The sequence below is a fragment of the Paramormyrops kingsleyae genome, chromosome 3 (assembly GCF_048594095.1).
Source record: "Paramormyrops kingsleyae isolate MSU_618 chromosome 3, PKINGS_0.4, whole genome shotgun sequence".
NCBI classification, from domain to species: Eukaryota; Metazoa; Chordata; class Actinopteri; order Osteoglossiformes; family Mormyridae; genus Paramormyrops; species Paramormyrops kingsleyae.
The window spans coordinates 4876150-4902495 of record NC_132799.1 but is presented as its reverse complement, the minus strand read 5'-3'; the positions used below and the strand labels follow the sequence as shown (position 1 = coordinate 4902495).

Sequence of the window (26346 nt, the reverse complement as noted above, 5' to 3'; positions counted from 1 at the left end):
CGCGGATATGAAAATGGATCTCCTGCCAGAACTAGCAGCTACTCATTACGGCAGCTGAAGTGGCCATCGGATATCATCAGATTTCTGGGAGTTCCCACTAATCTTACGCCAAGCCTATTCCCTGAAACCGGGCTCTGAGATGGTCTTTTGAAAAGTAAACTAACATGGTTTTTATCCAAGCCATCTGAATAATTAAGCTCACTCAAATTTAACTAAGGTCTAAGGTTACAGGCTTCGAAATCCCATGCAAAGCAAATTATAATAAATATCTTCACTAGTGCCCAGTCAATGTTTTACTCCATCATTTATCTTCTAACCAACCGTTTGTTCTGATCAGGGGGGCTAGAGTTTGTCCCATGCAACATAGGGGCCTGGGCAGGATGCAATGTTTGTATTGTTAGATCTACAATTTAATATCCCATTAAAAAACAAGCAAGTAACGGTGGAAAAACTTGGGATAACGCAAATGTATGACGGCTAGATTATCAGTCTTCATTGATACGAAGACTGCAAACTATCCTCGATGCTGCCTTGTCATTTCAGATACATTTTAGATCTTGTGTACATTTTTCCTACAGTGGAGCAAAAACCACACAAACTGGTGCATTGTCGGTTACAAACAGACATGGCGCTTACTTTCGCTGAGGCTGCAATGCACATATGTAATGCTCGAAATATTACGTATTTTTACGGTCGTGAAGGTTTTAAACCTTAATTCCTTCACTTCCCTAGTCTTCATTTATCACCGATGACAGCGAGTAGCGTTACTTTGTAATGTAATAAAGAGTTCAAATGAATGTTTTACTGCCGATTGTAGGGCAATTACCTCCGGCGCTAGACAGTGCAATGCGAACCGTAATAAATTACTTTTCACCTTTTGACAAGTAAACATATAATGCATCTATGGCGATGTAGTTACTATAGAAACAGACAAACGGGTTGCAATTTCTACCCCCTTTCTCCATCTTTCCAGCCGTTGTGAATTTTGAACGCCCGTGAAAAGACTGCCTGACAATTCAGGATAAGCGTTTTTCCCCCGAGAAAATAATGTCTACTTGTCCCAGTTTTATTTCACCCTCACATATAACTATGTAGACGAAACAGTTTATTAGATCTTATTTTATGTTAATCTGTTAAGGACTACTTGCACTTCTCGTCGTTTTATTCTGTGTGGAAAAAATATATATCACCGAGATCGTACTGTGAATATTATGTATTCACTGCGGTAAATATTGCAAATTTATATATAGAAATTAATTGAGTTAACTGGCTTCATTTGATGAATGATGGCTAGGCTGTCAATACAGTGGATTGCAAATTCTTCCACACAGCAAGTCCAGGTATTTCAGCAGATTCAGATTTTTCTGCCCAAACCAGTCACTCATTATCTCAGTGTAACTCACAAGCCCTTACAAAATAAATGCATGGTTTTCTTTCAAAAAATGTCACTATTGGTTTCACGGTTCCTGTGTTTCTGCAGGTACACTGACAGATATATCATAAAATATCTCCCTGTAACGGCCCAAAGGTCCCACTGCATGGCTCAGTCCATTATGCTAGAGTCCAAATCCTTCAGACATCATATGCAGTACTGATCCTACCTGAAAAGATTTAGATATTAACATTAGGGGACAACAATGAAGACGAATACAAGTGGAACTTTTCATGTGGCAAATGGAAATTTCCATGCAGCCTTTTGATTATAATGGGGAGGAAAAGTTTATTTTAAAGGTTGAATGAATCAGAGTTACTATAGCAACCTTGGTCATCTAGTGGAAAAATGTTGTATGGTTTTGAACGCAGATACACAAGGTTATCGAGATACAAGCATGGCTTTTAGACTTCAGCATAAGGACAACAACAACTGAGTCTGACTGAAAAATAGAGATAGCGTTTACTTCTGCAGCTAAACATTAAACCTCTAATGCTCCTCTTTAAACTACAGGTTTCCAAACACTGGGCTAGTTAATTTACAAAAATAAACTAGGCCTATATATTTTCATTTTTACTGTCCCTCACGTTCACACACTCTGTTCACTTCTGACAAAAATTGTAACATTAAACTTAAATCGACAACCGATCCACTGCCCTGCTACCTCCCGGCCATTGTACTAGTCCGTGAAATTTTGAACATAAATTGGTTAGCATTGAAAGCATCTACTTGATTGCAGGATAGATTTCATATCTCTGAACTAAGCCTGAATACTACATCCAGGCAGATTCGGCCGCATCATTCAGCTCATTCACCATCTTCATTACAACACCTCACAGGCTGTATGGGCTCCTCCTTTTGCCGCTGAGTCTCAATTTGAGCCTTGATGTGAGGGAAGTCCGGCAGCCAAGACAGTGCAGCAAAAAATCCTCACCATCCAACAAAAAGTCTGTCCAGAGCAACATCCAGACTGCTCATATAGCTACAGACAGTTTCTCCTCTACTGACAGACTTTCCAGTTAAATTTGTGGTCAACAGATCTTGCAGGAATTAATGTTACGTTTTATCAGTCATCGGCAGAACATTATTAAGACAAGTGCGTTGTAGGAATATTGATTACATTGGTATTGTCATTGGGGTAATAAGGCCAGTGGAACAGTTTTACCCCCAGGGGCCTGTTAATTAGGTACACCTGCTTCTTAACTCAGACAGCCTGCTCCTACAAACAAGGAGTCATGTGGCTATGACTGAATACATACAGCAAGCAGACAGGGTCAGGAGGTTCAGTTACTATTGGACTGAGCATTAGAATGGCTGACACTTAAGAGGAAAAGTGCCAGGGAGAAATAATAATAAAAAGCAGCTGAGTGTGATAATGGTGTGTAGCAAGGAATTGGCTCTGGAGGCAAATTGGTTCCTAGTCAGGACTAGCCAGGTGTACCTAACAACGTGGCCCCGATTGTATATTTAGGTTTCACATCGTTTTACCTTTGACAGCACCTCAGCCAAAATGTACACTGCAGAATTATCGGTCCAAGGTGTTCCGCTAAAACTATCAAGATCCACCTTCACACGTCATTTACGCTCTATAATCAAAGCGGCTGTCATTCCATCACATAGCCTTAAGCCTCATTATATTCTATTAATTAGAGAGAAATGACAATTAGTTAATCCCAAATGAAACCACGTCACAGAACCATCTAGATCTGCCACTCATAACACCATCCATCCATCTATCTATCTATCATCCACCAATCCATTCATCCATCCATCCATCCATCCAATTTCTTACTGCTCATTGAGTGACTATTTTTGGACTGCAACAGTGTTGATCAGTGATATTCTTGGCAAATATTCAGAGTCTACAGATCCAATTTTATTCACCCGATTGCCTGGAATTCTACATCTCAGGTGGAACATAAAGAGAGAGAGAGAGAGAAAAATCAATGATCTAAATTAATTTTCATTCTAAGAGGTTGAGGTAGCAATGTGAGCTTGAGTGTTTCTACTTTTTTTAGCATATGAGTTAAATGATCACCTTTCATTATTTACTTTTTTGTACAGCACAGCAACTGTGAGATGCCATTTTACTGGAAACTAATGTGTAACCAACTGGTAAACTGTGTCAGACAAGCAAAAAACCACAGTGAAACCTGAAAGCAATCTGTACAAAATACCAACAAAAAATTGCATCTCACAAGAACATCTCATAAAATCCATTTTATGCATAGAACTGTTCAATAATAAACAATTATTCTACATGTACCTGTAACAGCAGTACTTTTGGAGGATGCAAAATCTTGTTCTTGTTTACCCTGAATAGTGAAACAAGTGTACTTGTTCAAAAAAAGGAACGCTATCATCTAAGGTCTGTTCTGAAATGCTTGTGTGAAACTCGCTCCCGAAGGATCACCATCTTGGTGGCATGCGCTCCGCTTGAACAGTTTGCATCCCAATTCAAATAATTATTGTCCTAATTGAGTCAATTTCGCCTGTCTCCCTGAATCCTCGCGGGACAGTGATTGACAGACCTAAAAAAAAAAGCACCTTTTTAACAGCGTTGAGATTCGTGAGTTTGCTTCCTCCTCATCTGTGGTTTCAGATATTTAATATAGCATTCAACCTCATGCTTTAACATTAGACCACAGCCGAGTTTCTCGGATTCCACCTGCAACCCAGGTGGTGCTGACATGTCTAGAAGCCTCTGTGGGTATGGAACTCATTGTGCCAAAGTTCTGGCCACGCTTGACTGGTGCCCAAGCTGAGGTAGAGCACAGAATGCTGATCAAGAGGACATCCACCCACCCAGCCACCCCACCCCCTCTGCAATGGGAGGAAGAAGAGGCAGAAGGAGAAGGCAGCAGACCATGGGATTAAACCTCCTGAAAGAGCAGCTGCCAAAAACACGTGCGACAATATTGGTCATCAAAAGAGACCATCTGGGACTCCATTAAAAAGTGGAAACCAGGTGCATCGTTTAGCTCCATCTCGCCCCGCTGAAGGTTCGCGATATAATGTGAATTCATTAAGCTGTTTAAATGACCTGATTTCATTAATTCAAAGTATGTAATATTTATGGAGCCCACTGGAGTCATACACCAAAACGTACAAAAATAACACTGAAGACGTTCCTTGAACTCCTACCGTGTTATTGTTTCAGTAGTTACCTCAATCAATATTTTTCTTATTGTTCACATATATTCAGGATTTACCTTCATTTTCCTTTCCATCCATCCATCCATCCATCCATCTTTTATACCTACTCATTCTATGCATGGTCACGGAGGTCCAGAACCAATCCCGGAAGCAAGGCAGGAGATAACCCAGAACGAGGTGCCAACTCGTCGCAGGGCACGCGTGCACACACACACACATGCACGCACACACACATACATACATACACATACACACACAGGTTTATAATTATATCTTTGTGAGGACTCTCCATTAATGTTTATGGGGAAAACTCTAATGCCAACATGACGACCCGTACCCAGCCCTAACCTTAACCATAAGTAACCAAACAAAATACGAGACTAAATTTTGGCATTTTTAGTTTTTTGATTGCATTCACAGATCATTGTGGGGACCTGAAAAATGGTCCTCATAATGTAAAAATCAGGTTTTTTTACACTGTGGGGAACATTTGGTCCTCAAAATGTAATATAAACATAATCCACACACCCACATACACTCCACTGATAAGCACATTCACATCTAAAGACAATTTGGCAAGTCCAACACATCTTAGCATGTTTTTGGAGAACCCAGAGTGATACCCCACAATGACATGGGGAGGAGAACATGTTACCTCCATTTAAGGAGAGTCTTGGGCGAAACCTCAAACCTCAGTGCCAGAGGCGTGAGGCAAAAGTACAACCATGCAGCCCCATAAAAAGACACAAACAAAGATACATTTTCTTAAAATAATGAATCTATCTATGTTCTATAACCACTTATTTAGATCAGGGACACAGCAAGGCTGGAATCTATTCCAGAAAGCATATTATGGCAGAAGGCATCTCAGGCGGGATGCTGGTCTATCACAGCATTCACACACAATAGGCAATTTAGTGTCACCAATTCACTTAACTAGATAATTTAGTGGATGATTTAGAAGTGTGCATAAACAAACAAACAAACAAACAAATAAAAATGTAAGAGTGATATAGAAAAACAACTCATGCAAACACATGGAGGACACATGTAAATGGTGCTATCCACTATCCACTACGCTACCATGTCACCCCAATATAAAAAACTAAAGGTTAAAATACTTAATAAGTTCATATTGTTAATCAAGGGCAATTCAACTCTCCAACGCCCATTTATTATCAATTCGTATTAATTACGATAAAAGCAACAATAATTCTGGCGAAAAGAAAATCAAGGTGAGATGAAAGATTTTAACTTATACAACGGCTCTCCTGATACTTCATTACTTATTTCTTAAAGTTACAGGATTGTATCAGTATTTTGTTCCAGATCGGTAATTAAAAAGTCGGTTAGGGCGAAACCCACGTTGTGCAATGAACCGTACAAGGAAGACGTGCACATTAACTTAGGAAAGTTCTCCTTTATTTTTTTTTTTCTAACAACTGGACTCAGATCAGTATGAAAAGTGTGGCGCCTTTTGATGATGTAACTCGCATAATATTTCATTTACTGTATTACTTAAATACATGTGTGAGTTTCTGTTGTTTGTGCTGCAGTTCATGCTGGAACCGTCCCGCCCCTGAAGCTGCTATAAAGTTAAATCTGTGAGGTTTAGCTGCTTTATCGGACTTCGATCCGAACTCAGATAAATCCCTTTTAAGCGATCCGTCGTTTTCACAGGCATGACGGAGGTTACCAAGGAAGAGTTTGGGGTAATACCCGGGCAAGGAAGCGTGCAGAAGTGGAGGTTAAAGTCGCAAAGTGTCACCGTCGAAATAATATCACTGGGATGCATAATAACGTCCATAAAGACCAAGGGAAGGGACGGTGAATTTAATGATATCGTGCTGGGTTTTGACAACCTCCAAGGTAGGTTTGCTTCGTCAAAAGATCGTTCATTTCTGCAGTGAGGACAGACCGCATAAAGTCGGGAAACAAATTAATAAAACGTTTTGTGTATAAATCTGACGAAGCATTTTACAGTTTAACATATGTGATGTAAATGTCAAAATAATGTCTACTCGATCTTTCAATGATAATAGTAAAAATGAAGTGGTAGAAATCAATATGCTTAAGAATAGTGTCATAATAGACGAATACTAAGATAAAAATTACATGCAACTTTCCAAAAGTAATACAGCAAAGTAAAGTCACATGAACGTGGTCATGTGACCCAGCGATAGCGTGAGGCAGTGCAGTAACGAACTACTGAAATGCAGCCATCCGGACTGAGCTATTTGGGATGTTGTTTGTTCATTCAGTATTTAAGTATACCGGATAGAGCCACCCTCGAGTATATTATTACCTCTGTTAGCTCCTGGAATTCAGCCACCTTCAAATGACTTGTGCTGTCACAGGCAGCAACCTTAAGGGGGTCAGGCAGAGGTGTATGTCTCCAGAGAACATAATAAAGCACACCGACCTCAGGCTCTGTAACAATCACTATCTCATAGCACTGGCAGCCATACGCCAAACTGGCATAAAGGATTACACTGGTTTTGGCGGCATTAAGCCACATAATGGCTCAGATTTCATGGGAAGCCTCTTTTATAACATGGACCAAACACTAAAACGCGATATGTGGAAAGAGATTGGTCAAGCGAGTGAGGAAACAACATCCTCAAGCAAGTGCACCTGCTCACATCTGATAACTGCCCGTCCTGTTGGTGTTCTGGTGTCGCAGTGACGTGGAGCCTGTCTTAGGGGTTATCAGCCGGGTGGGACATTGAGTACAGACCAGTTTCGGCAGACAAACGGCAAGAGAAGAGCGCTCTCCGATTCAGCAGCTCCTGTAGAATCCAGGAAGAAAATGGCACAAAAATACAGAGTCTACCAGAATCAACCAGAAAAAAGGGGCAGATATTAACCAGCAAGCCTGGGCCTTTACAGCGATGGCACCGCCCACCAAGCCATTACTTTTGTCTCTGTTTTTTATTACTTGTCATAAAATTCTCCATTGACTTTTTTTATGCATTGTTTGCATTGTTTGTAGTTATACATCAGTCAAACCTCTCCAAAGTCCCAAGGAGACAAAAATATACCAGTTTTCCTGCATTTTTTGATATACATTCACAACTTAGGGCACAAAGGAATAGTTTAGTTTATTTTAAAAAAGCAAAGTGGGTGCAGTAGGTGATAGATATCTGAGAAAAGCGGTGTTATAAATGGGGATATTCACTTAGAAGACGTCGGCTAAGGGCTGTGACACGGAATGGCTCCTCTTCATTGTTCCGTGCGTTTCGCTCACACCTTGAACCTGTTGGCCGTGATTTAACAACCTGAGACGGACGGTGCACTGAGGTGTACCAGAAAACGACGAGGCCTCATGGGAATCGTCTCATGTCCGGCTCACACACGGTTTGTTTCATCGCAGGTTATCTTAACAATGCCAGGTACTTCGGAGCCGTCATCGGACGGGTGGCCAATAGGATCGCCGGGGGCAGATTTACGGTTGATGGAAAGGAGTATCAGCTCGCCATCAATAACGGGCCCAATACCCTCCACGGGGGAGTGAGGGGCTTCGATAAGGTAAAGCGATCGATACGTAAAACAACTGACCAAAGAAATGGTCCAAAACCAGAAATTCAATACCATCCCAGCCTGGGGTAAGCAGCGTGGTGACATGGAGGACAGACATTCTTAATGACCTTAGTGTCCCTTTTCATTCAGGGCATTTTCTGTCCACTGTGCTCCTGCCACCGTCCCACCCTCTCCACTCTCCAGCCTCCCACATCAATATTTATGAGCCTTTCACTTATTGATGTCACTCTGGCTCTTTGATGCTTATTGTGCTCTTGTAGCATGTTAGCGTGCTTGTGGCATCGGGATTCAGCGGCCGCATGTAAAAAGCCCCCTCTTCGGACGACGGAAAAAGAAACACGCCTGGCTGGCTTTTGTTCGGCCGATTGTCTGGGGTGGGGGGAGGGGGGGGCGAGCCGGCCAACCGGCCGGCTTTTAATTGCGTTCCTTTCTCTGGGCTGTGCCTCTGCATCCAGGTTTATCAGATGTCCCCGGGTTGACACCTGGAATCAAAGAGCCGCCGACGATCTCAGCGGAGTGGGGGGGGGGACTCTGTATTCAAAGCACATGTTATCTCTGTGTGTGTGTGTGTGTGTGTGTGTGTGTGTTTGTGGGGATATCGGGAGATATCGGCGCAGTCTCTGCAATGGCTTTGTTCAAGTGAGGCTTCCAGGTGAATATGACCTCACCTCCTAAGCTTTGGGGAGCTGTGTTGGTAGGTTACTAGTGCAGATTTGCACAATTCACTGCTCATTCTGTATTAGTGAGGCCCCCGTGCAGAGGTGACGGTCTGGCGCATGCTGAGAAGAGCCGTCTCCAGTCTTACTGCTGATAATTAGACCTGAATCAATTAAAAGCGTAGTATAAACTCTTAACGGCGCTGCAGAAGACTCCCCCCCCCCACGGTGTCTGGCAGCCTCTCTGTCAATGGAGGACCGTAGGAGGGTTTTCGCCACCTGAGAACCCAGACGTGGCACATTTTAGGCCTCTGGGACCGTCACAGCCGCACTGACAGAGTCTCAGCAGGCGATCTCTGTGGATGGTCTGGAAGCCATGCTGTACTGGTGCCAGCTGTACTGTACTGTATATTCAAACTGGTCAGGCACGCAAACGGGCCTACAGAGACGCCCAAGTCCCCCCGGAGTATCTCCAGTTCGTCATGCCAACAACTCCGACAGAGATGCTCTAAGTAGGGATAGATTTTTTTTAAGGTGTGGGGGCATAAGAGGGACCAATCTTATCATTAACCAATGATATGTTTTGAATCGGTGAGTGACAGAGGAGAGACACTACAAAGGGCCAATCAGCTTCCAGCTCCGGCCCTCAGGATTCTAGGATCAGTCAGCGTACCATGTAGCCGGGGGTGGTCCTTTGGTATTGCTATCAGCAGGAAAAATACCGCCGCCCCCCCTCCCCTGATATGGCTTACGTAAATGCCAATGATCGTTAACGTGGCCGGCAGTATGTGACCTGGTTTGTTGGGCCTTAACAGTGCTGAAATGAGTGGGGCACGTGCAGGAAGTGTTAGTCTGCATTGGTGCTGAGGTTCTATAGGCCATGTTTATCAAGGTGGCATTGAAAACAAGAACCGGCATCTTAATTTCCAGCTTTTTGTTCTGATGGCTTCTGAATTATCATGATAAGAAACGTCACTGGAGTCATAATTGCGACCATAATTAATACCTCCATTTCATTTTTTCATTTCATTTCACAAGAGATGACGGTATTTTATGTGATATTGAGGTTCATGTCTTTTCCGGTGAAGTGTTTCTTTCTCTATTCTGCTATTTCTCCACATAAATCTTCTGTCGGGGCCATGCTGTTTCTCCATATTTTTCCTCAGTTCGCACCAAACTGACAGCCGTCTGCCGGTCTAGCTGTCCCGGCTGTCGGGGCTCTGTTTGATTGATGCCCTTGCGTCGTCTGAAGCTGTCCGTATCCATAGCCCAGAGCTGTGCCTCGTGCACAAAGCTGTTGACACGGCCCCAATAACTTTTTCTTTCCTAGCGCCACCTGCCCAACCCCCCACCACGCTTTCTGAACGGTAAAACCATCCGGCCCAGTAAAAGCTGTAATGGTTCTGAGGGAGTACAGGAATATGAAGATCCCTTTTCACTGGTCTCAGGATGGCCTGGGCGAAACACAATATTAATGATTCGCCGCAACACCTGTCGAGCATCGATTTTTAAGATGGCAATTCTGACCCCGTCCCGCCGTCGGTCATTAAAATGGTTTTTCCCTCCCCCCCCGCAGCCGAACCGCAATGCAGCGGTCTTTGGCGATTTGCACCTCTATGAGACTGTACCTTCTCTGGAGGGGAGGGAAGGCCTGAATATTGACCGGCGCTGAGCTCAGTCTAATGCGTGCTAATGGAATACATTTCGCGGGGAAAAAAAATTAAAATCACATTTGCGGACACCGTAATGACAGAAAGGCAAGTGCCGGCACGGCACGGCATGGCACGGCATGGTGAGGGAACGCAGCGGAACGCCAGACGACGCTGCCAGGCAGGTTTCCTGTGCCCACCAGCTTATCTTATCATACCGAATCTGCTTCCTTATGGACGACGCTTACGGCAAAGAGTAGCGCCAAACCTTCCGTGCAGATAACTCGCGGCAGAAGTACGGAGAGGAAAAAAAAACAACTGCTTCGGATCGGGAACGGATGAGGCCTTCTGGCCGCCGTATCGAAAATCTGAGATGGGCTTGGAAGAGCTTCCGGAGAAATTAATATCCATTTCGGTTCGTCCATCAGTGTGTAATGTGTTTTGATGTAACCTTCAGCTCTCTCTTTGCAATTAGGCAATTAGGGTCACTTAGTGGGGGGGGGGGAGAGACACACACACACTCCTGCTCGGTCTGTGAGGAGGGCTTTACTCACGTTCCGAGATAGATGTGGACCTCTTGGCCTCGTTATTCTGGGTAGGCAGTGTGGGTGCTTGTTAGATTACAGCTCAGTCCCCCTCCGGTGACGTAGCCCTTGAGCTTATAAACAAGGACTATCAGGGCATGAAGGAATAAAAACAGTGAAACCACAGCTACAAGTGTCATTTGAATTAATTCCCAGGGGCAACTGGTCACCTGCAACTGGTCTTCAGAGTATCCCCCCCAGCTGTCAGCAGAAGGCAGTGTATTAGCCCACAAACACTGTGTCACTGTTTACGGCTTGAGTTGGAGGGGGGGGGGGGGGGGAGAAATGCAGCAGACCATGACGTCGCTGCAAAATATCCCTGTCAAGGGTATTCAGAAGGATGCTCACCATGGGGGAGGGGGACACTGGATAAATAGTACACGTGTGTGCCGAGGGTGACGTCGCCCCCTGCTGGTAATCCTCCAGGCTGTGTGACAATCTGAATGCACAGTGTTTGACCCTTGAGGGGGCAGTTCATGATTGGGGTTAAGAAAGATAGCAGAGGCTATGAATGGTGGTGAGGGATGCAAAATTATCCCAGCAGCGGAAAGACCTCACACGTCTGTGCTGTGGACAGTGGTGCCTTTGCCCCTCCCTTCTTCAGTGCGTGAGCATTTGGCCAAGAACACTGTTTGCTCTTGTAATTGGGGATTATGGGCAAACATGCTGTAATTCCAGCAGATGATTGGAAAGGTGGGCCTCTCCACCACCCCATCCAGGTCTGGTAGATACTCAGTGGTCTAAACCCAGCGGAAACACATCACTTGATATTTTTGATCGTGAAGCTTGGATTGAAGCATGATGGTTATATTTCCAAGATAGATATAGGTATAGATATGTTTGTTTGTTGATAAGTAAGAAATTGTTTACTGCTAGAAATGAGCTAATACTTTTAATCAAATTATATGTATTTTGAATAATGCTAATGTTTTAAATGTAATCTATTTCAAAGAGAGGCTTCTGGCAAAGGTATTTGCTTTCCTGGAGTACATTGCTGGTTGGTGGTGAGGTTCCTTACACACACAAACACCAACAGTTTTGTAATTATATCTTTGTGGGGACTCTCCATTCATTTGTGTGGGGAAAACTCTTATGGCAACATGATGACCTCAACCCCTTTGCGGACTTGATAAATGGTCCCCACAACATAAAAATATCACTGGTCCCCACAATGTAATATGAACATAATCCACACACAGACATACATGCATACATTCCCACTCTTACTGTGTTTCAGGCCATCTGGTCCTGCCAATCAGTGGAGGGGGGGGTGAGGCTGACATTGATCAGCCCCGATGGCGATGAGGGCTTCCCCGGAGAGCTGCGGGCCACCGTCACCTACATCCTAGCCGAAGACACCCTTAGCATCCAGTACCAGGCCTGCTCCAGCAAGACCACGCCCATCAACCTCACGAATCACTCCTACTTCAACTTGGCCGACCATGTAAGGAAGAGACTACCTCCTAGTCCACATATCAACACTGAGCATTTCAGTTTGAATTATCAGCGAAAGCATCAAATCGACCAAAATCCAGGAAGTTCCAGCAAGTTCTTTTCTCGTTTCATTTCGGTGCCCTGGCCATCCTCACGCCTTTATGCTGAGGCTTAAGGCCCACCTTACTCTTCCAAAACATGCTCATTCATTTTGTTTGCTTTGAAAAATGTCTAGCATCCTAATTTTGCAAGCTTAAATTCTTGTTGTCCACAAGTGGCTGAAAGTTCAGTTGACACGTGTCATCACTAAGCGTGCTTCCTCTGCCAAAGCGCGTTTAGTCAGAAGATGTTATCAGACGCTGCTCAGGTTGAAGGTCTGCCAGTTATCTCTTCATGCCCTGACTAACCACAAGCACGTCCTCCTTCCAGGCTGCCCCAGACATATATGACCATGAAGTGTCCATCACCAGCAACGCTTATCTGCCGGTGGATGAAAACATGATTCCCACAGGTTGGCAAAGTCGTTCGCTTCTCCTGCCTTGTAGGAAAAGGATGTTAGCCTGAAGGGTAAAACACCCAAACAGATAATTAAGGGGGGTTTTAAAGTAACTGAATTCTAACAAAAAATCACGTTTAACACTGTCAAAGAGACTTCCCTGCTAAGATATTTGGCAGCTTAGACTTGCTGCATATAAAAGGTGATACGTAGCGAGCAAGACCCTGTTCGTTCCCCACCATCTTAAAGCCTTGCCCTGCTGCCGCAAAAAAATGTTGCCACAAAGAGAAGCATTGCACGGCTCACAGGAGAGCCTCTGATCATGTCATCATCTCAAAGTCTGGGCACTTGATCATCTCAAATCACTAGTAAATGGGTTCTGTCACGGTGGTAGGAACATGCAAATCAACAACTTTGTTCAATACCAGTCGGCGGATTCCAAAAACAAATAAAACTGCAAAATTCAAATCTGTTAAGGTGAGGTTCTCCTTCCCCGAGCAGGGCTGCCAACTCTCACGCATCTGGCTTGACACTCACACAAGAAAGCTTACAGCAAATCCGTATTTTTCCATTATGAACCTAAAATTAGCTACATCAAAAGTATTGGGTTAGTTTGCAAACTCTACAGACTATTTGCAAGGTAATAAAACTTAACAACATGTAACGTGTGGACTTGACTCAAATTGAAAATCTCACTCCAGCCAGCCGACCAAACTTAGACCAAAAACTGAAGTGGACCGAAATAGCACAACTATACTTACTTTCTCTAGTCTAGGTGTAGTCTGTGGACATCATGGTCAGTTGTAAGGGGGGAGGGGGGGGGGCATGAAAATGGTACTAGGTGTTAAGGAGCGCCCTGGAAATTGCATCTACCTGAATTTAGATGAATAACTCCCAATTTCACCCAGTAATTCTCCTGTAGCTCTGCAGCGTCACGGGAATCAGGGAGGACATTTTCGGAGAGGGGAGCCACTGTTCGAGAAGAGACGTTGAACGTTGATTAATGAAACCTGACAACAGGAACGTAATGGGTAGATTACTGGCGCCTGACCACGGGCTGGCCCCCATTTTGCCTTGGCAGTGACATGATGTGGACGGACAGAACTACCCCTGCGCAGCCTACCTGTGTGGCAAAAAACTGAATGTGCGGGCCAGCTATGACTGTTTGGGGCAGGAAAGCTGAGAAGAAAAGAAAAATACATTATTCTTTAAGAATATACAAGCTACTACAAATGTTGTCGGTACTCATTTTATTGACTTTTATCGACTTCTCTAAAACTAAATGCAGTTTTAAATTAAAGTGTAGCCTTTCTGCCAAACACCTTTATTATAATAGGTTTCTTACAGTCAGTTTTGTTTTGTAAATGGCCCCTGTCATCTGTTTTTTTTTTTTTTTTTGGGGGGGGGAGAGTTAAGAGCAAACAAACATGTTTCTGTTACCTGTCACAAAGTCGTTTATGCTTGGCGTGTCCAAGGACGTGCAACGTTGTTTTTTTTTTTGGTGGCAATTCACCTTAGTACAACTAGTGGAAATGTGCTGAGACCTTGTTCCCCCCCCCCAGGGCTGTATTCTTGAAAAACAACATTTGACTTTTAAATGAAGCAGTAATTAAGCTTACCTAACCCTTCGTAGGAGCACGTTCATGAGAATTCAGTATGGGCAGGCCCCAGGGAGAGCGGATGAAATATGTAATAAATGCATTCAAATTCAGGCACTGAGTGAGTCAGTGGTACAATGTATCCGGAACAGGTCACGACTCACCAATCAAAACGGTCGGACAGTAAATGCTGACGTGGGGCCCCCCGAGGAAGGGAAAAAAAAAAAAAAGGCGAGACTGCAATTACCACCTGAGAAGGTCGCCTGTAAACCATCACCCCCCCCCCCCTCCGGCTCTCAAGGAGAGAAACCAGCACATCAGCTTCTCTTTCTGATGTGGCTCTGCGGACAGTCCGTATGCAGCGATGCCGTGCTCGTAACTTCCGGGACAATGGAGGGCGCACGGTCCTGGGGATCGCAAAATGGGCTGCACCCCTCCCCGCTTCTGCATCTCATTTATTTTGCAGACATTTTTATATTATGGGCTGTGCCCAACGGCGAAATCACTCTACGGGCCCTGGGATTTGAACCGATGACCTTTTGATCACAGGCACGGTGTCCCAGCCTGCAGAGCCTCATCGCTAAAGCAGTAAGGCGTGGCCGTCTGGAGAGGTGGCCTTTAGTTTTGCCCGCCTGTTGTTTGTGTTCCATTCTGTTCGCCAGGGCTCATTGTGCAGTATGAGGTCTTTTCCCTGCCTTTTAATTTCCGTCTGGCTTCCCATCCTGGACATGAAAGGCACTGAATAAGTACGGCCGGCGATCTGGCTGATACCCATCGCCGAGAGGGAGATATTTTTAAGCTGTGAAATTGCAGGGATTAGGTGGGGAGGCATGGGTGGGGGGGGGGGGTGCACAAAAGGCAATCTGAGAACGAGAGGTGCCGCCAGGCTCAGAGAAAACTAGGACTGCGATCCGGCATGGGTTACACAACCAGGGACGCTGCTCGCTAGCCGGAACCAGGCTGAACCGGACTGCGATGTGACCCAAACAAGGAACTTTATTTGAGGGAAATACAGATTTTAATTAGCGATAAGCTTTGGTGCCGGCCTGCTTTGGGCTTCAGTACACCGGAAATGGAATTAAAGCAGTACAGAGATGATTGGATTGCCGGATTGTGGTGATTATATTGCCTAGTCACTCTCTTCACATGCTGCCGATGAAATTAGTGCGGGGGGTGGGATTGCTAATAAACACGGTCACTTCTAACCATCCGTCTCCTCTGCAGGGGAAATCAGACAGGTGGATGGCTCGCCCTTCGACCTCCGTGAGCCTGTGCTCTTGGGGCCCCGGGTGAGGGAAGTGCCCGGTCCAGGTTTCGACCACAACTTCTGCCTGGTGCTGCCTGGACAGCCTTGGATGGAGCGAGCATGTGCAAGGTCAGGCAGAAAAACCCATTTCTGCTTACGGATCGAAGAGCTTCGGGAGAATCGAAAAGCGCAGCCTCTCAGATGTGCTTTTGCTCTGAGGGATGACGCTTGTTTAATGCTCCTACACATGTTCCTACATACCGAAGGCCTGAGGCCTAGACGCCAACTGCGATATTTATACAACGCGCCAAGTTCCCGATGCCAGGCCTAAACACGTGCCGCGGTTCAAAGCAGCTTGGGACGCGATGCAGCAACTTCCTGTGACCCAGATAAACAAACACTAAAAAAAAAAAGGAGAACAAAATCTGGCTAGCATTCTAACGTCCCCCTGCTCCAATCAGAGTCGTTTGTACCGAATCATGGCCGTGGATCCAGACCTTCCCAGAGAATGCAGGACAGCGGGTCCTGGGGATCGCTAATATGCCTGCACCCCTTGCTGCTACTGCGAAACAAGCAAAGTCCTGCAGTTTGCCAGAAAACACAAGCCGGTTTCAAGCGGCGTCCCAGCACTGGGCTGCACATTTCACAGCGCTGGGGAAAAGCGTGTTGCTGTTTCTGTAAGATGCCCATTAAATGCTCAGTGAACTGGAGCTGGCCAGCAGTGGGGCACTTAGATCATTATTTTCGTCTTCCACCGGAGTCGTCGTCATACTGACAGCAGTGGGGGAGAGGAGAGTCTAGTTATTCGAATAAACTTTATTACTCACTGCTCAGTGGCTCAGAGAGACTTCATAATGTCAGTCATTTGTTTATATTGCAGCATCTATAATGTATGACCCTGATAGCTATATATTATGCATAAAGCAGACGCATGTATAACGCATTGTCCTGCTACTGGTATAAGAGGCCTCTTGTCCCGCTGAAGTAGTAAAGGTGACTCATACCCATGAAAGCCAGGAAAGGAAGCATCTACTTGTAGGTTTCTCTCCTGATGCAAATTGAAAAATGCTCTGCCATTGCTTCTAGAATGGGGGTGTGGCTTGGTTCGGTGGGTGGAGCCAGGGTGGGAACTGGTTGCTTGGATTGGATTAGCTTCATCCTCATAGGTAGACTCCTGTCCTGCACCCGCCTTCCTGGGACATGGTCGGCCCTTCTGTTTGGTCCCCGATGGCTGCTGTACTCGCCTGCCAAGAGTCACTCCCTTGCACCCGCTGATGCTGAAGTGACTCTGACCAGAGCTGGCAGGGCCAACTGGGACCTGGCGTCACTGCTGTGCGGCAGACGGGTTTAACCGGAGGGGGGTTGGCAAAATCATGATGTGCGCCGTAGGTTGGCAGGTCAGAGGTGAAACGCAGGTCACTCAGAACACCCTCCCCCTCCCCCCCCCCAAAAAAAATCCTCAGTCTGGGAATGTGTGAGTCTTTCTCCTGTGAGACATTCCCTCTCACAGGAGGGGGGGTAGGGCACAACTTCTCTGCGAATACCCCAGGAGACAGGGCATTGGGGGATATGTATGTGGTCATAGGTTCACAGCCCTGGGAAGCTGTAAACAACCACAGTGCAGGTTTTTCGGTGCTGCTTTCCTACAGAAATTGCTTCCCCAACTAGCTGGATGAATGATGAACGGTGATGTTCCAGAAGTTTGTACATGCAACTCTTGAAGTGCTTTTGGATACAAAAGGGGGTCCTACCTGGTATTATGTGGAAGTCCCTAACAGAGGGGTGTGTCGGAGATTCCCCCAGGTGGTCTTCAGATGGTCTTTGGACTGTCAATTGATGAACATCGATCGAAAAGAATGAATTCCTTTTTCCCCAGGGTGTACCACCCAGCAAGTGGGCGGGTCCTGGAGGTGAGCACCAGCCAATCCGGTGTACAATTCTATACTGCCAATTTCCTGGATGGCAGCCTGCAGGGGAAGGATGGAGCCACCTATCCCAAACACTGCTCCTTCTGCCTGGAGACCCAGAACTGGCCAGATGCCGTCAATAAGGTACAGTAGGGTGCCGGGGGGTTGGGGGTTAGGGGCACAGTACAGTTTAGCTACATACTATCAGTTGAAGCCCATTTAAAGGAAAGAAATTATAGGAGTTTTTTCCCAGGCTATTACAATTTAATTAGTCTGATTTATTGATCAACTACTCACATTAAATACTGGTTTGAAGGCTCTCAAATATTTTATTAGCCTACCGAACCTGGAATCATCAATCTCAGACGAATAGTTGTAATAATGCCGATTTAGGCCAGTGATTATAGAGCCTCGGGACAGGAGGAGATGTGACATCCTGTGTTCTCCTCAGAAAGATTCTTTATCTGCCGCGATACAAAACGATCCGTTCGGGTAGCGGGAGGATGCGGATAGTGTCATCAAGGTCTGCGATGTGCGCAATCAAAGGACATCGTGATGGCATAACAGCAAGGAAGCAGGTGGAGAGAAGGTTCCAAAAGAGGCGGCTTGGGAGAAGGATATTACACACTTAGTAGATGAGTATCGCATTTGGAGAGGAGCCTGCGCCGGAGCGAGCATTATCATGCCGGAATAGGCTGCCACTCTTATCCGACATGACGGAGACACGGGATATCGGGAAATGCAGGCGAGGTGCAGCAAAATTCAGGCATTTAGAAATTATTTCCCTTTCTGACAAATGTTTGTCACTGCCTCCCCCCTACTCTTTTCACGCTGATCTGGAATGGTTACTTCCTGAATGTAAGTTACTGCTTTTCACGCAACCACACCACTCTCTGGCATGGGGGGGGGGGGGTCACATGTCCTCCCTCATGCCTGGAAATGCCGTTATTCCTTCGATTTCACCCAGTGGACACTCTAAAGTGATACAGCAGCCTAAATCAATGCTGATTTTACGTGGTGCAGGGGAATTAAACCCGGATTTTCAGTTTAAATAAAAACATTTAGTTTCAGCCGGATGGTCTCTCTGGCGAGTTCCCACCCACCCAGAGTTCATCAACAAGGGGCTTTGGACAAGTGGCAGGCCTGTTTGCGCAGCGAGGGGTTGGTGCTTTACTGAGTGATGACTAATCCAAGTGGGGGCTACGATGCCCCCTCCCCCCACCCTGCCGTCCTCTTCTCTGGGGGCGGAGAGGGAATGGAGTAAAACACAGAGCAAATATGTTTCCAACAGTCAAGTTCTGGTGCAACACGATGACAGCGTAGACACCGGAGAGGAGGGGGTGGGCGTGTGGCCCAGTCAGGATCCCGCAGAGAGGCGAGCGGATGAAAGGAGAGAGGCACGGAGTGAAGGATGTGGACAAGCTAGAGAGAGAGAGGGAGGGAAGGAGGGAGGTAACGCACAAAGAGGGTTAGAAACATGCAGGAGGAGAAAGAACACAACTAAGGAGCGGTTTCTGTGTCACTTGGGTCCCCTCTCACCGTGTGGCCATACCTGTGTGTGGGGAATTCAGTCAACCAGGCTACCAAACTGCCATCACAGTGCCCCCTAGTGGCTGTTCTTGGCCAACCACTACCCTGCTACCTTGTGGGTAAGTCTGTTGATACAGTGAGTAGGGAACACACTCCGACAGAAAAGCAGTGCGAGAGCGGTACACCCATAGAATGATGGGTCACCTTGAGGTTTTCCCTTACCTACGGAATTTACCTTATCGTGGTGAAGATGGTGCTAATGGGGAGTGTGAACCCCCCCCCTCCGGCACCTTGTAGGTCTCCACCTATCCGGCCTCACTGCTGTATGAAGACCGGCGGCGATGGGACGCCAGAAGAACGAGAGCACAGAAGAACGGCCTGTGAATTTCTAGTAGGAATCCTGCGTGTCAGCGGCATGGGTAGTATGGTGGCTAGCAGCTGGGGATGAGTGGCAGCTGCTTTTCCACTGAGCAGCCCTATTTAGCGACCATGCTGCTTAGCCTAATAGGGGAAGGGCCCAGAAGGGGTGGCCTAAAAATTGCCCGCTCTACCATCTCCTGGGTAGGTCACTGCACCTATTGGGAATTCCATCCTGCGGTAAAAACAAAAATATGACCTTTCTAATGTAGAATGTTAGGAGTCTCCTGGATTCTGATGGCAGTAGGCCTCACTGAATGACCGTGCCGATGGCTGAGGAATCAGGGCGCTACATTGTGGACATTGCTGCTCTTAATGAGACAAGGCTTCTGGCCGAAGGCTCTCTGAAACAGGAGGAGGGAGGCTGTACTCTCTTCTGGAAAGACTGCCGCGCTGCGAGTCAGCATCAACATGGTGTGGGTCCAGCTATTAAAAACAACCTTCTGCCCAGCCTCACAAGAAGCACTGGTTGAAAGAACCATGATGAGCCGCGGTATCCTTGGAACAAAGGCACGCTATGACACTCTTAAGTGTCTATGTGCCAACCCTGCCATCAGATAACAGTGTAAAGGACAGTATCTATCAGTTATAGGATAACACACCATATGATAAGATTCTACTGGGTGGCTTTAACGATAGAGTGGGAAAAGACAGCAGTATATGGAGTACAGTAATGGGTAGGCAAGGTGTCAGAAAAGTCAACTTGAATGGTTTGAGGCTACTAACACTCTGTGCAGAGCATGAAGTCGTACAAAACGTCTTGGATGCACGTGCGATCCATGCACTGGCATCTGATTGGCTACCTTATAACAAGACAGATCAACACCAGTGATGTTCTTGTGACTTAGGCCAAGAGAGGTACGGGACGCTGGCTGGATCATCGTCTTAGCATCTCAGGAAAGTTAACAAAAAGCAGCTGAATTGCAGCTCCAGATAGGAACATATACCGTCGTGCTGCAGGTATAAAAACACCAGAGTTTGGAGCTATTTTATGCTGTGATAATAGCATGGATCAGAAATGGACCGCCATATCCTCAGTGCTATACAAAGCCAGAACTGACTATCGGCTACAAAGCCAAAAAATATCAGGACTGGTTTGACAATGACTCTGACAACATTACGTCAATTTCGGACACTATGCACTGAACACTTAGGGCCACACTCACGTGCCCAGAATCTGCAATCCTCCAGCAGCAGTGGCAAATGGCAGACAAGGAGGTGCAAAAAACATTACGCACTTTACAAAACACATGGTGGATTAACAAAGCTCAAGAAATCCAGTCAGATGCTGATAGAAATGACACACACAAGTTTTATAATTCAAAAAAAGACTGTCCATGGCCCTTGGAACTGTTCCATCACACCTTTATAAGCAGTAGACGAATTCACAATCTTTAAGGGCCAAAAACAGATTTTGGAAAGGTGCGCTGAACATTTTGAAGCCCTCCTCAATCACCATTTACCAAACGAACGCACTGTTCTGGAATAGCTTCCTAATCAGCCAATCGGTCCTTGACCACCCACCAACCATTCAAGAGGTGCTCGTAGCCATTAACTAAAAAACAACAAATCCCTTGGCATCGACGGCATCCCAGCAGAGCTCCTCAAACAAGGTGCCTATGTGTGCACTAAAATGATCCCTCAAGACTCCTGCAGGTCTCAGACTAGGAGATTATCCCTCAACAATGGAGGGATGCCAATACTATCACTCTTTATAAAAACAGGGTGACAAATCCATCTGCGACAGCAGTCGTGGCATATCGCCGCTTGCTGCTGCAGGCAAGGTCTTAGCAAAGGTCATACTATGCAGGGTGATGGAGCACCCAACAGAGCATCTGCTGCCAGCATCACAGTGTGGCTTCAGGAAGAATCAGAGCACTGTAGAAATGATTTTTGCAGTAAGACCACTACATGGTGGGACATGTACTCACCGGGGTGAGATGAGGGTGCGTGTTGGCACCGGTACTCTTCAAACATCTTCCTCTTATGTGTCACGAAACGTTTTCATGATAAGCTGGACAGCAGTAGTGGGATTACTCTTGGCTTCAGGCTGAATGGAATCCTTTTTAACATCTCGAAGGTTCCAGGCAGCCACCAAGGTCTCCGCAGTGCTGGTCGTTGAGCTGCAGAATGCTGACGACTGTGCGCTTGTGATTCACACCCCAGAACATGTGCAGACCATCCTTGCTGTCGCTGTGAAGGTTTACAGCAGACTGGGCTTGACAGTTAACACCACTAAGACTGTTAATGGAGGTCCAGACCCCTTACTCCTGCCTTCACTATAACGTCAACCTCTCACGATAGTACTATCTTTTAAATATCTTTAGTCTGTCAATGGGCTGTAGCATTGACCATGATAATCGAGTAAAACAAACCTCTGCTGTTTTCAGCAATGAGCAAAGGGATTTCAAAATAACCTACACCTACATCTGCATGCTAAAGTTGCCACCTATAAAGGCATCTGAATTACCACTCCCCTATACAGCCGTGAAGTCTGGGTCACATAAAGCTGCCAGCTAAGATTGCTGGAGCGCTCCCAGCAATCTTGGGGATTGCATGGAGTGACCGAGTACCCTGCTCAGAAGTGCTCGCTAGGACAAGCTGAAAGATCCTGGAGGTTACAATCGCTGAGTGCCAACTGTGCTGGTGTCAGCGTGTTATTAGGATGGCTCAGGAGTGTCTAATCCAGAATTTACCCGTTCAGTGTGCAATAATAATTTGTAGACGAAGGACTGGACTATACAGCCAAAGAACACACCGTCAATATGAAGGAAAGTCATCACTGGGTACGATGGACTACCCCAACCAAGCAAGCAGAAACCCTCAAAAGGCTTCGGAAAGCGAGCGCCGTCATTAACGGGTTTGGGTTTCACTGCATTGCTGAAAGTCAAATGATGAAATCGACGTAAAATAATTCCAGCCACTTATAGTGCAGAAGGAGGGAGGGCAGCTGACGGAGGATTAGAGCGTCAGCCGCTGCCAGCAACCACATTACAGTTTTAATGACCATTTCTACTTGCCCTTTTTTAACAGTTTCCATGCTAAAAGTCATCGCACAACTAATTTATCATGGCAGTTGTTCACCTCCATCAGGCTGTTTAATGGCTCTCATGTAATGGGAGCCGTGGAAGATTTATGGAGCTGTAAACGCGCCACAGCCAAAACCAGGACCCTCTTTGTTGTTCACCTGCGTCGTGGCACCGGTGCCGTAGAGGATCGGTCATCGTTTGTGTTTCGGGACCTTGTGGGGCAAGTGACCCCTGTTGCTCAGGGGATATGTGGTGCAGGGATGGCGACCGTGCTCAGACCTCACTCCAGTATGTTGGGATGGAAATCACACATTTTGTAGCTTGAGTGACAGCTAAACAAAAGGCCATTTTGGTTCTTCAGAAGCTTAGAAGATCATTTATAAAGGTTTTAGCACACAGGGCTCATCCATACCTAAGGCTCCGACAGTCCGACAGCACAGATTTTTCAGATGTTTGTTTGCTTTTCTATGTGAAATCCTGCTTGTTCCTTTAGTCCAATACGATAGAATATTACCAGCCTAATTTGGTGTGACAGAGATGTCCAAAGTACTCCTCCTTCTGTCCGGCATCAAAGCACCCCCCAAAACCCCCCCCCCATCCCCACACACACTCACAATGGCGGCAATTTGTCAAACCATCCCTCTGCGTCTGGCACTTTCAATTGACATTCACGCTTAAGTCGCTTTGCAGCTGACAACAGCGGGGCCTTTAAGAGCTAATAGGTGTCTAACAATAACAGCGGGTGATTGTCGATGGCGCGTTATTGTGTGTGCGCTCGAGAGCCCGGCGTTTTCCGGCTCGCCCGGAGGAAGCAGCAGCAGCTCACCGAAAACAAAGCTGCGCTCGGTGTGTGACATCGTGGACTGCGGCGGCCTGACAGCGCAGCATTTCCGGTCCCCGCACGCTAATGGCCGGCGATTTTCGGCTCAGTAATTATGGCCTTTGTGCTTCGGCCGGGGCCACCGCTGGTCCGTGTTCTTGGCTGCTCTGAGCCGCCGCGCGCAGCCGAGATTTGCATTGGACTGAGCTCAGGAACAATGTGAACAGGTGAATAACAGATTGGGAGGTGCCCCAGTTTGCATATATAACAAATGTATAAAAAGGAACGGTTGTGGGAAACAAGGCAGAGGCGATGGACGTATGGGTCACAGGACTGCAAAGGATTAGCTGAACGACCACATTTTAGCCACCACAAGACCTGTGGGCCAACAGGTATGACCTGTTAAAAAAATAAACAAAAAGCAGTCTTATCGTCACCTTTTGTTGGTGGTGGGATTATTTTTCACTTGGTCACAGCCTAGAAGTTCCTTAACCTTAATTACGGGATGATCTTCCAGGCCGCCATATCACCCTAATGCAATAGCCCATGCAGATGTCAGTCCCCTTCCCAAACATAAGGCTCCATTAACTGTTTGCTCGATTGAAGGGTTCTCCATTGCCTTGAGCCCCACTTACCATCTTGCCCATTTATACAGTGGGGGCCGATACCGAAGCAGTGCCGGCTAATTAAGTCGCTCAGTAATGCTACAGCATGACCCCCTGATGACCTTCTGATTGTCGAGGCGTTTACACTGCTGGCCACATGGGATGACTGTTTGCCTCTAGGTAAAAATGGGGAACGCTCCCTTCATCCCTTTGCCTGAGGAGTCTGAAAGGCCCTCATTTGTTGGGGCCAACTGAATACCTTCTCTCGTTAGGTGGGAGTCCAGGAGACCGGTCATCTCAGACTCCATTCCATACCCTAGCAACCACCTCTGTGACTGCAGATCCATAGCAACCACCACGGGCCCTATTAAACACACACTCACTCAGCTCCTGTGTTACATAACCCTGCATGGACTGTCAGAATGCCATTCAGCTGCGTAGCAACAAACAAAGAGTGAGCCAGGACATGCAGCGGGCACATAAAAGTGAGACAACGGCAGCAGATGGCTAATTGGCTGATTAGCCGGCCAATCTTCTGCATGGAATTCTCCGCGTTCCTCATTCTTCCCTCACAGATGGCATCATCCGAAAGCCTTAGGAGCTTCTCCACGCTGGGAAAACTGGGTAAGAAGCCATTTCTGCCCAGCATGAGGTGATTTAGAGGTGAGAGGTGCTAGGAGCTCAGACGCATTGGCAGTAGAGGACAGGGTTTCCCCTGCACCACTGAGGGTATGAGGTCAAAGCCCATGAGTACTACTTACAGTGGTGACTTCGACCACACCAGTTTATAGTGTCACATCAAAAGTAATTAAGTTCCTCAGCAGTGTGGATGGATTCCCTCTACTGAAATGTTGATAAATACAATTTACCATAGCTGGCTTTACATTTAGCAAGTTTTATTTAGCGTGGACTGACGGCACTTACATCTACCTCACCGAGATCAAGCATGACCATCGCAATAAAACATCTGGCCCGCTGCATCCAGAATAGAATCATTCCCACTGCCGTAGTGTCCACTTCCTTTTGTCCGCGGAGCATAACACAGCGTGATGCATCAGTGAAATCACAAAGGAGTGTCCTGCTAGTCATCCCTACCTCCTCCCACTCAGGCCTGACTTGTGTGTGATAGAACAAGCCCCCCCCCCCCCCTTCCAATTCCTTTATCGCGTGTTTTTTTTTTCCCTTTTTAACAGCCCCAATTTCCTGATGCACTGCTGAGGCCAGGAGAGGAGTACAATCACACCACACGTTTCACCTTCAGCACTGCGTGAGGGCGCCCGAAGATGAGCGAGGGGGGGGCATCCCACTCAGCGTAAATACTTGCTCACCTGAGTCGTAGGTGTTAACTCCTTTGCATGAATAAAACTGCCTCAATGAGCTTAAGTTACACAACTCACACCTGTAGCTTATCGATTCCACCACTATCACCCACAAGCATCAAATCATCGTACATCCATCCAAACTGGATGGTTTTCGGTAAATCTCAAATTACCTGTACAGATCGATAGACTCAGATGTCCGCTACAATTCTCTGAAGAAGAAAAAAAGCTAGCACAATCTAATTAACATTAACGTCCACTGGTGTATTCTGAAGGTCAGACACAGGAGGCAGCTGACGACCTCATCATAGCTGATAAGGCCAATAAAATAAATTAGTAGCTGGGAGGGAAAAAGTCTCCAGGTCCTTTCAGCTAAGATAACGACATATTATGGAACAGAATTGGCATACGTCTAATCCCAGTGCAGTTCAGACACCGCATCGTGTTCATAGGCGTCCTGTGTACAAATTACTTTGTGGATGATGTACTGAACATAATTGCGATAATTTTTTCTTCTTAATGAAAAAAGGGAGAGTAATGTAAATGGTGCGTGACCGGACCTGTGTAGTGGGCCTAACCTTTTCTATGCAGTTACAATAATAAAGGTTGATTATTATTGTGACACGGTGTCTTGCCGTACCTGGAGTGTCGGACTTGCCGGACCTCGCGGCAAGCGATGAACATCCTCCATCTGCAGGTCACAGGACCGGAAGCACCCGACGAACCAAGCGGTACAAATTCAAATTTAACAATAACACCACGTACCACAGCAGGGTTTAAGTGGAGACATGCTTGAAAAGCAGGACGGTCATCCATGTATATTCATAATACGCCCACGCATAAGCTCATTCTTAAAAGGTTCATCTGACTAAACCACATCTCCGAATACAAAGCGTCAATGTAAGCGATGTTTTGGAACATTCTGTTA

The 26346-nt window shown here is 46.3% G+C and overlaps 1 protein-coding gene across 1 annotated transcript; it reads left to right on the top strand.

The window, feature by feature from the left end:
* Positions 1 to 6034: 6034 nt before the first annotated feature.
* galm (galactose mutarotase) lies at positions 6035 to 26040 on the top strand. The gene is made up of 7 exons (XM_023796254.2): positions 6035 to 6457; positions 7962 to 8116; positions 12255 to 12461; positions 12881 to 12962; positions 15770 to 15920; positions 17668 to 17842; positions 25293 to 26040. Exons 1-7 carry the CDS (start codon positions 6271 to 6273, stop codon positions 25368 to 25370), a joined length of 1035 nt encoding a protein of 344 aa, XP_023652022.2. The 5' UTR covers positions 6035 to 6270; the 3' UTR covers positions 25371 to 26040.
* The last annotated feature ends 306 nt before the right edge of the window (positions 26041 to 26346 follow it).